General features: G+C 32.6%; 1 protein-coding gene across 1 annotated transcript; it reads left to right on the top strand.

Moving 5' to 3' along the window:
• LOC109721726 (probable NAD(P)H-dependent oxidoreductase 1) lies at positions 2,582-10,068 on the top strand. Its single transcript, XM_020249479.1, has 4 exons — positions 2,582-2,904; positions 4,791-5,034; positions 7,329-7,508; positions 9,689-10,068. The coding sequence occupies exons 1-4, from the start codon at positions 2,582-2,584 to the stop codon at positions 9,911-9,913; spliced, it is 972 nt and encodes a 323-aa protein (XP_020105068.1). The 3' UTR covers positions 9,914-10,068.

Here is an 11,567-nt window from a genome sequence, read left to right as displayed (position 1 = left end):
AATATATATTAGGTTTTGCACAATAAACGTACTATACATGTACTAAAATTTAATTAGATAACACCAATATGTTTAACAATTAAGCACGAGAAGCAATATTGTGGTTTTCAAAGTTTTAATTAGAATCGGAGTATTCTCATGGACCTCATTAGAGAGAGAGAGAGAGTTAGTACATAATTATTTGTACAATAAATATACTATTTATATAAAATAATACTAATTAAAAAATATATATTAGGTTTTGCACAATAAGCGTACTATACATGTACTATAATTTAATTAGATAACACCAATATGTTTAACAATTAAGCACGAGAAGCAATATTGTGGTTTTCAAAGTTTTAATTAGAATCGGAGTATTCTCGTGGACCTCATTAGAGAGAGAGAGAGAGAGAGAGAGAGAGAGAGAGAGAGAGAGGATTTGTTATCACTTGAGAGGTTTTTGTTAGCTCGTTGATGCTAACCATTAATTCCAAAGGCAGCGCCCACGGATATTTAAACCGTACAGATACAGTGCCCACGGGTGTCGATTGTGACTTGGTCCACATGACCTCCCACCACAGAGAGGTATGTTGGCCCATTTAAGCCAACAATCCCCCATCCAGCAGCTGAACATATTTACAGCATGCGGGAATCAAATTAGTGACTTTTGGTTCTAATACCACGTGTCGGATTGTTGGTGCTAACCATTAATCCTAAAAGCTCAAGCTGTTAGAAATACACAATCAATTCACTTAAAGCATACAGAAATAGCGCCCACAGGTCTCGATTGTGACTCGGTCCAACCAGCCTCACGCCACTTCGAATATGACTCAGCCCAACCCAGTCTTACGCCATTTCGAACATGACTCGATCTATATGGTCTCCCGTCACAGTGTAGGATGTTGGCCCATTTAAGCCAACAGTTTTTGCCTGCACTAGGGTGAGCATTGGGACTACACAAAACCATGAAACAAATCAAACCAACAATTCCAATTTGGTTTGGTTCAATTTTGATTACAGATAGTATAAATTTGATGTTAAAAAAATTAAAATTAAAATTTTGATTTGATTTTGGGTTAAGAATCGAAAGATCAACTACACCAAAAATTTCAGTGTGGTTTCTATTTGGTTTTTTGCACCATTGGTATATATTATTTTAATTTTAATTTTATTTTTCTCAAATCGAAAAAAATTAATGGCCTGCTCGGTTTCAATTTTTCTATCAGCCCAAACAAACTATGCCCACCCCAAGCCTACATCTAGCTGCACGGGATGTACATCTCAGACCCCACAGTTATATAACTCAATATCAAATAAAAATCCAACTTGTATCCATCGAATGCATGTGTTTTAGATATTTAAAATGCCTACATATATCAAAAATCACAAATTTAGGGGTTGATTTATTATAATGCAAAAATATACATAACTTATTTAAACTATTGACCATTTAGAATCTGCTATCTAACTTTTTAAACTTTTGATTTTACTATACAATTTTTCAATTTGTTTGATTTTTGATGAGTCAGTGATAATTTGACTTCAAAATTTATGCTAATTACTTATTTTAATGAATATATATTTGCAATAATTGCATAAAGTATACTAACTAAACTCAATAAAAATAAACAACATATTCAAATTTCTGAAATCAAAATATCATTGATTGATTCAAATCAAACAAAATGAAAAATTTAGTAATAAAATCAAAATTTTGAAAAATTGAGTAGTTAATTTAAAATGGTCTATAATCAGATAAGTTATATATGCTTTTACCTTCTTGCAAACCAAACAATGGCCCATGCTCCACTGTTAATTTACTAATTAAACTATTTAATGCTTAAGTTAAGTTATAAGCTTTCAGATTTTTATATATAGGATCTTTAAAGTTTCCTTCATATTAAATTTTGATTTTAACATTGGAATATACTTATACACCAAGAGCAGGGAATAATTTCTCCACCCTATTCAATCTCTGCAACCTAGCATTTTTCTCATTGTTTAAAAATTGTTGGATCCAAAGTAATGAATAAAGAAGGCCATGAATTACTAGTGCACTTACATATATGCAATTATAAAATACATGTAAATTTAAATTCACTGTTTAGTTAATTTGATGCATTTGGATTTAACTGCTCCAGTTGGAACTGCACGAGGAGCCTCAACTGCAGTGGTTGAAACGACCACACATTGGTCATAATTCTAACAGCAGCGGTTGAAAGAGTAATTCTAAACAAAAGTAATTTATAATAAATTTTTGTTCATATGTATAGAATAATCTCATAACCTGATTCACTTCATATATAAAATGAGAAATTTCCATAAATGCACTTCTTGGTCGTGTATAACCAATAAGTTATTTATAGTTGTGACGTTTCTAATTATATCTCACTAAACAAGATGCAAATAATTATAATTATTGTATTTTCAACGGCATATGCCTACTGCTACCATGCAGTAACTATTTTTAGTGCTTATATAAAGATTTTCTCAGTACTTAACACATACAAGAGCACTATAAATACATAGAAACTAGACGAACAAGTATGTAGGAGAAGCAGGAGATCTTTCATACAGTACTGCTAACTCCAGAAACAGTATGGAAACAAGAATCCCAGAGGTGTGTTTGAGCTCAGGCTCCTCGTCAAAGGCGATGCCGCGCATCGGCATGGGCACGGCGGCGTACCCTTTCGTGTCGTCGGAGGCCACGCAGTCGGCGATATTGCACGCCATCAAGTTAGGGTACCGGCATTTCGACACTGCTGCATTGTATCAGTCCGAGGAGCCGCTTGGCGAGGCGGTGTCTGAGGCCGTCCGGTCGGGGGTCATCGGTACGCGGGACGAGCTCTTCGTCACCTCCAAGCTGTGGTGCAGCGACGCGCGTTGCGACCGCGTCGTGCCGGCGCTGAGAAAGACTCTTCAGTAAGATCATAACATCCTCCACCCCCGCTTACACCGAATTTATTCCAGGACTATTAATACTTTATTTATCACATCAATTTTTTTTTTTTTAATTTTACTAAAACTATTTGAGTTTTTATCAATCCTAGGATAAAGGTGTAATTAAGATCTACACCCTTTTTTAAGGGTATACAAAAAGCATTTTCTTTTTCTTTTTCTTTTTTTTGGGTAAATAGAATATATCATCCTTGTGTTCTTCTATGATTAATTTTAACCATTCAAGATATATTAGAGTGAGCAGTTTCATTGAATGTAAGGTTGTTAAAGGAAAACTTTAAATTACTCTCCTATGGTTTAGTTTTTTCTCACTTTGCCACTCCCTCCCTGAAAAAATTGTACTTAACTATTATATAATTTTATTTTTATCGTATAGATCTATTATTAAACAGAGTATCATTCTGTGGTTTTAAAAAATTTTTACTTTGCTACTCTATTTGGCAGCAAATTCTTTTGATGAAATAAAAATAAAATTATAGAGTAATTAAGTGTAGCTTTAAAAATACAGGATAATAAAGTAAAATTACACTAAACCACATGGAGGCAAATTGAAGTTTACCCAAATATTAAAAAATTATTTTTATATAATTTAATATGATACGAGAGCATGAATCATGTGAGAGAGAGGATTAACTAATTACTTAAATTCTCCTTAGAACTTTGGTCATGGATGCTGTTTCTTAGTACTTGTAGTTAATTATTATCCAAAAAATTGTTCAGAATTAGTTTTAACACTCTCGCTCACAAACATTTTGTCCACATTAGTCAGGTCGAAACGGACTAGGAGCCGTTCTGGCTTCAAATCCGAGATGGGCCTTGTTGGGCCGGAGCTATATTCCAAGTCTCTTGCTCACAAGTACGTCTCGGGCCATGCTCCATGCTGACCATTTAAAAATTTTATTTTTTATTTTTTTAAAAAATATAAAAATTATTTTTATTTAAATTAATATTATTGATAAAAAATTTAAAAGTTAAGAGGGAGATCTCGGTCCAATGAACCAAAATTATTTGGTCTATTGGACCAAAATTACTCCTCCCAAGATCTGCAACAGGAGGAGAGCTCAGACCCCAAGGCCCGATAAGTTACCTTTGCTTTGGGGTCTAGGCTGCAAGCCTCTCGACGGTCCAGATCAATTTCGGGCCGGGCTGTGTTGGGCCATCGAGTCTAAAGGAAGAGGCCCAGCACGATCCATAATTTCAAGCCGAGCCAACACGGATGCTACAGCACCCGTGCCGTGCTGCAGCCTGGCACAAGGCTGTGCCGGGCGGCCTACAGACCGCTTGACCCGTTTTATATCCCTGTATGTAAGTCTCTCACTCATGTGCATGTTAGGTATCCGACAAACAATATATACCACATAAAACAAAAGGAGTTTGTAAGTTGTGATACCTTCCAGGATTTAGAATAAACTTATTAATTCGGCTATAATATTTTGGACGGCATTTAGATCCGAAAGATTAAAAGGATTAAACGTGCTAGAGTTAGAACAGTTCTAGAATTTGTGTGACTCATTGGGAAGTAGAGCGTATGGCATCAGAATCAATCACCAGCCTGAAAAAGTGATATCAGTCTCCGCTGAGATAGGATCATACAGCAGATAAGGACTAGAGAGTCGAGTCTCATATTGTACGGTACCTGAGAGTGTGCTTGAGTCTAACGAAAATGTCATAGTTTAAAGGTGGAAGAAATTAATGTGACATTTCTAAAATTTGGAATACTCATCTATGTAAAATACAATAAGACTGTACCTTTTAATCCGACTATAACATTTTAGACGGTGACTTCAAGCTCAGATAAATTTTATATATTTTTATCTTATTATTATTATTATTATTATTATTATTTACAGGAACCTTCAAATGGAGTACATTGATCTCTACCTCATTCACTGGCCCATGACGGTTAAGCCGGGAAAGTATGAGTTCCCATTTCCCAAGGATGAGATCGAGCCCTTCGACATGAAATCCGTGTGGGAGGCAATGGAGGAGTGCTTGAGATTGGGCTTAACAAAAGCCATTGGAGTGAGCAATTTCTCTTCCAAGAAGCTCCAAGCATTGCTCTCCTCTGCACAAATTCCCCCTGCTGTTAATCAGGTCAATTTCTTGTTTCTAATTCTTTAATTAATTTTTAGGACAAACTTCAAATGCCATTCCTGTGGTTTTGCACGTTCTCACTTTAGTGCCATCTGATTTAAAGTGTATCAAGTTACTATCCTGTGGTTTTATTTTTTTTTTCATTAGCTTTTCCGTTAATATTTTGTTAAATCATATACAAAAAACTTCAGATACACCTAGGGATGTAAAACGGGCCGGGCGGCCCACGGCTCGCCCGGCCCGGCACGACAGTGGGTCGGGCCACGCACGGCATGAGTACTGTAGCGTGCCGTGTCGGCCCGGCCCGACCAGTTAAATCGGGCCATGCTGGGCCTTGCTTCTACGGCCTGATGGCCGGGCACGACATAGGCCTGGGGCCTAAAGGGTATCCAAGCCCGGCCCGGCACGGCACGGCCCGGTCCGTGTGGCCACGCCCTCTCGAGCCGGGCGGAGGTTGGGCTGTTGCTTTGGGACTCCCAAGAGTCAAAGAGTTGGGCCGTGGCTTTGAGAGTTGGGCTTGGACTAAATTGCCCTTCTCAACAGTCAAAAATTTGACTGTTGGGAGAGTATTTTGGTCAAAAATATTTAAAATTTTAAAATAATTTAAATTTTTAATATTTTTATAAATATATTTTTAATTTTTAATTTTTTTACTGATATATTATTTTTTAAAAAATTAATATTAATATTTTTATTTTTAAAAAAATTTAAATATTTTTAAATAAAATAAATAAAATAAAAAAGAACAGGCCCAAAGCCCGGCACGGCCCGTGCAGTCTGGGCCGGGGGGCCGTGCTGGGCCGGGTTCCAAGAACTTTGGCCCGGCACGACATGACCCGATTTTGGGGTCGGACTGTTCCGGGCTGGCCCGCAGCCCATTTCGGCCCGAAAAATGTGGATCGTGCCTGCCGGCCGGCACACATTACATCCCTAGATACACCCACATAGATTTATCGAATATTTATTTTAGTACCCTTTAGTTTTAACTTTGTCACTAATTTAATAAAAAAATTAGTAAAATCGATAATAAAAAGATAAAAATGAAACCACAAGGCATTAAATTGATACGCTTTAACCACATAGTACTAAAGTGAGAAAGTGTGAAACCACATAGGTGGTATTTGAAGTTTTCCTAAATTTTTAAGTGACACATAGAGAATATGTTTTTTTCTGCAATATATCTGATTTATCAGTCTAAAGTATAATTTTTTTGGGAATGATATATTTGTTAATTAAGAGTTAAGACCCTGTTTGTATGCACAGTTATAAAACTTTATGGAGTTTGTATTATGTGGATTTGGCATAGGTGAAATAGAAAATTTTGTCTTTAGAAAATTACAAGGCTTCGATTTTTAGATGGTTTGGATAGTACATTGATACAATTCTATTGGATTTCTGCTAATTGACATTTAAAAATTAATTAAAATTAAAAACTAAAATTCCAAACATTGAAATTATAAATTAGAAATTATAAATTATAAATTATAAATTTTAATTTTAAAATTTGAAATATAAAATTTGGAATAGAAAACATAAATTTAAATTTTAAATTTTAAATTTTAAAAATTTGAAATTATTGATATTGAATGTTTACAATTTAAAGTTAAAATTTTGAAATCCAAAACTTAAAATTTAAATTATGAAATCCACAATTTAAAATTATAAAATTGAAAAGAATTTGTAATTTTAAAATTTTAAATTCAAAACTTTAAAATGTCAAAGTTTAAAATTTGAAATCTGATATTATAAGTTTAAAAGTTGAAATTTGGAATTTAAAATTTAAAATTTAAAATAAAAAATTTAGAATTTAAAAATTTAGATTTTAGAAGTTGAAATTTAAAATAAAAAAATTTTAAATTTTAAATTTAAGTACTTATCAAGAAAAGCATAGTCAAACATGTCACATGTCATGTCAAATATGTCGTATCATGACAAAATTTTGGCATGATTAAATCTCCATTCTAATGGTATAGTTTAAAATTATCTTTTTTTTAAAAAAATTACAAGTAATTATCACAATAAAGTACCAAACATTAAATAAGAATATACATAAATAATTAAAATATATTAGCATAAAAAAATATAAATATTTTATATCATAGCATATCAGTACACATCTATATAGTACGGCATGGTATGCATTATAACACATTTATATCAGCAAGTTTTTAGCACATCCTCATGCTACGAAACTTACACACTTGCTATTTAATTTCTGATGTCTAAAAGAGTACGCAAGTTTTGATCATGGAATTGAATTCTTTTCTTTTTCTTTTCTTTGTTTTTGGTCTAAGGTGGAAGTGAATCCTCTTTGGCAACAAAGGAAGTTGAGGGAGTTGTGTGTGGCTAAGGGGATTCAAATATGTGCTTGGTCTCCTTTGGGAGCAAGAGGTGCACTTTGGGGGAGTGATGGGGTAATGGAATGTGCTGTTCTCATGGAGATTGCTGAGGCTAAGGGGAAGACTCTGGCTCAGGTAATGATGAGATGTGCCTTCTCTATTTCAATTTTCAGTAGTAAGATATTGTTATTTGATAAAGTACTATTTAAATAGTATTGTTTAAAAAATGTTACAGTAAACTTTTAACTTCTTTTAGAATCACTTTTTTCTATAGGTCTTCAATAGGTGTTTATAATTAAAAATAGAAGCAAAAAAAAAAAAAAGTTAGTCAAAAGGGAATGCAATTGATGTGGGGTAAATCACATCAATGGTTCTCAAACTTTCCATTCTCAACTATTAATTAATTTTCTAAATTGAATCCTAGCCTTTATGTCAAGTCACAATTTATTAAGATGGATGAGAAATCCTCTTTTAAATATCCTGCAATGTTGTTGTTTTGGGGGGCCTCATTGTCCATTAACTTTGAAATTGCTTTCAATGTTATATTTCCATCTAATTTAATAGGGGGACTATATATATAACAAAATGTTGTTGATCACATGGTTCAACAATTTGATCCTGCAATTTGTAAATTGTAACATTGTTTACTTTATTTACTCAGCGAAAGGTTTTTACAATGAGACAACAATGAAACAATTTAATCCTATAATTTGTAAATTAAAAATGCTATATAAAGGATGGCTAACAAAAATTTACCATACAGTTTTTAGGCATTCTATACTTCTTGTGTTTTTTTTGACATTATTATATATATAAAGAGAGAGAGTTCAATTAGAATATTAATAATAATACATACTATTTATTTTTTCATCCTTGGATCATTACTGTTGCATCAACCACGTGCACTCACTCAACTCAAGACATCTAATGATCACAAAATAAATAGTATCATACTACTAATTATATTCCAACACAACTATTATATAGGGATAATTTCATCAATACCCCTCTGGAAGATCGTACTTTCATGAATAACCCTCTAAACTAGAAAATAACATCAATACCCCTCTTAAAACAAAAAATATTCATAGATACCCTTTAGGTTAACTTTCCGTCAATAGGTCATCCAATATTTTATAAATACCAATTTTACCCCTAGCAACAATTTAACCATGTAATCTTTAAGATTAATTATATGATTATTTTTTAACGTTTGAATCACATAATAATTTAACATTGTTTTTAAAATTTTATAATTAAAGATCTATAGTTTATTAAGTGTGATAGCTAAATCTCATTATGATTTTTCACTTTTAAACTATATATAATTGTAATGCAATTGTCCATAGTAGAATTCAACATAAATTATTTAAAGATTTATTTTTTAAAATTTTATTAAAATAACTCACATTTCTCACGCTAAAAATATTTTGATATCAAAATTCTTGATATTAGAGTAGTACTTATATGATATGCTCAAACAAAAAATTTTTAATTGAAAATTTATTGTTAACAATAAAGTAAAATTTTATGAAAACCCTCTCACCTATAGTCCATTTCGACGTGATCCCAACTCGAAAAACGTGAAATTTAATATTCAAATAGTTTAAATAGTTTAGATCATATTTAATAGTGCCGATTGTCAATTTGGAAGTTCTATCATTGAAAATAAATCGTAGTAAACCGAGCTTTACTACCGATAGTATTATTACAAAACTCTCTATATATATGCCCTCTCAACCTAAGTGTTTTTTTTTTTTTAAATTTTAGCAATTGAGTGTTTTTTCCCAACAAAATTAAAAATTTTATCAAATTCATGTGAGGGATCTCAATTAAAAAACTTTTAACTAAGTCCAAATAAAAAAAAACTGATAGTTCAAAGGCTCTTAATGTTAAAAAATAAAACTTAAAGGGGTCTAGTTCAAAATGATCTATAGGTGAGGTGTTTCTTTATTTTTTACCCACTAATAATTAGTACTAGATATGTTATTTTTAAAATTTAGAGAGGTACTTATGAAATTGCCCCTTAATTATTTGCTGTCCAAACAATACCAAAGCTTTTTAAGGGTAACTTAGTCATTTTGTAACTCAACCTTTATTTAACCAAACTTTAACCATAGTTACAGTAACGACCGTTGGAAGGAAGGGTAATTGTGAAAAAATTTTACATTTGAAGGGGTATATATATGATATTTTCAACTTTACAGGAGTATTTATGATTTTTACATATTTGAGAGGGGCAGTGATGAAATTGCCCCTATTATATATATATATATGTGTGTACATGTGAAGAAGCATTATTATTTTTCATTCAGATATGTCTAAGGTGGGTGTATGAACAAGGAGATGTTGTGCTGGTGAAGAGCTTCAATGAGAAGAGGATGATGGAGAACTTGGACATACTTGGCTGGGAATTGAGTGAAGAGGATAACCACAAAATTAGCCAAATCCCACAGTGCAAAGGATATCAAGGATTGGACTTTGTCTCCCCTAGTGGGCCTTACAAATCCCTCAAGGAGCTTTGGGATGGTGAGATTTGATTCAATTATTGGGGGGAGAGAGAGAGAGAGAGAGAGATTGCAAAGTCACTCTGTTAGTTGTGTTGGCCAATGAAAGCTCACTTAATTACTGTAATAAATAATGAGCTAGGCTCGAATGCTTCTAAAAATAAAGAAGGTTGTTTGCTTGTGTGTCATTTTCGATGATAAGAGAACATCAGAATATAATATTGATACTGCTAAATAAGATTTAGGGTACTTAAGTTTTTAAGTTTTAGTTTTTATAATTTTTCAATATTATTAGTCTAAAATTGTCAGTTTTTAAAGACTTCTAAGATGAGTTTGACACTACTTGATCACAGGTAACGATATCGCAAAATCATGAATTTTATTTTATTTTTGTAAGTTTAAGTAGTTTAGGTCATATTTAATAGAACCGATTGTTTTTTTTTTTTTTTTTTTTTGAGAGATAGGTAGCACGCTACCCACTTCGTTTATTTCATTTAGAAATAAATTTAGCTGGAAATGTGAATCAACTAGGATTCGAACTTGGGTCTCAGGTATCAACCACTAAGCCCTTTGCCACTTACTCTAGGGACGGTCGGTTTAATAGAACCGATTGTTGATTCGGCTGTTATACCGTCGGGAATAGTAATAAGCTCTATTTACTTGAAGGTATAATATGAATAAATTTCTTAAGAAGTAAAGATGATTAAGTATGAAAGAGTTGAAGTATTTTTAAGATGGACGGTAATGAAAAAAAGAGCGTCAAATAAAAAATGCAATTTCATTTTTTATTTTTTTATTTTTTTTCTTCTTTTCTCCATCCTTCACATCCTTTTCGCCGCGACGCTCTCTTTCTCGCCTTCTGCCGCAGCCTTTTTCTTGTTGGCCAAAGTGGGGAAAGGTTTTACTTTTCCGTTTTTGTTTTGGTCTTTGGTCTTCTGCCCACTCGTGGAAGAGATAAAGGAGAGATTGGAGCAAGAGAATTTCCACTCTTTTACTTGCTCGCATGCTTATTTATTAAAAAAAAATTTAGAATGCACCAGTTATATTATTGACATGACGTTTTCAATCATAAAATTATTTTTCTTAATTTCATCCGTCCCATCATAATTATAATTATTATATTTTTTTTTAAAAATTGAGGGGTGGGTGGATGTTGAGAGCAACGAGGAGAAAGAGTAAGACAATATTTTCTCTCTCTCTCTCAGAAAAAAAATTTTAGAATGCACCAGTTATATTAGTGACATGACGTCCCAACAATCAAATAGTTTTCTTTATATTTATTTCTCCCATCATGACTATAAAAAAATATTTTTATTATATATTTTTTAAATAAAGATATATGATTAATTTATTATTGATGATACGGTGTAAGTGTGATATAAGTAGGCTTTCTCTTCTGAAAGAGCCTGGTTTCTTTTTTTTGGCGCATGTTTCCAGATTCTTCTATGCTAATTAATTATGTTGGTGTGAACATACGGAGATATTAGTTGTTCTGTTCCGTCTGTGCTCTTCTTTTGTGAATAAAAACAAGGGAAAACTTCAAAACCCCCCTGTGGTTTCATGTATTCTCACTTTACTACCTTGTGGTTTAAAACGTATCAATTTGTCTCCCTGTGGTTTCATTTTTATCTTTTCGAAAGTTTTTCCGTTAACATTTCGTTAAATTATATACAAAAAATTTCAGATA

The sequence above is a fragment of the Ananas comosus genome, linkage group 15, assembly GCF_001540865.1.
Source record: "Ananas comosus cultivar F153 linkage group 15, ASM154086v1, whole genome shotgun sequence".
Lineage (NCBI taxonomy): Eukaryota > Viridiplantae > Streptophyta > Magnoliopsida > Poales > Bromeliaceae > Ananas > Ananas comosus.
This window is presented reverse-complemented; position numbering and strand designations above follow the sequence as displayed.

Excerpts from the sequence above, each read along its gene's own strand:
- LOC109721726 (XM_020249479.1), top strand. The coding sequence starts at position 2,582 with ATGGAAACAAGAATCCCAGAGGTGTGTTTGAGCTCAGGCTCCTCGTCA. Across the intron at positions 2,905-4,790 it reads GCGCTGAGAAAGACTCTTCA|GAACCTTCAAATGGAGTACA; the intron begins GTAAGATCATAA and ends TATTATTTACAG. Across the intron at positions 7,509-9,688 it reads AGGGGAAGACTCTGGCTCAG|ATATGTCTAAGGTGGGTGTA; the intron begins GTAATGATGAGA and ends TTTTTCATTCAG.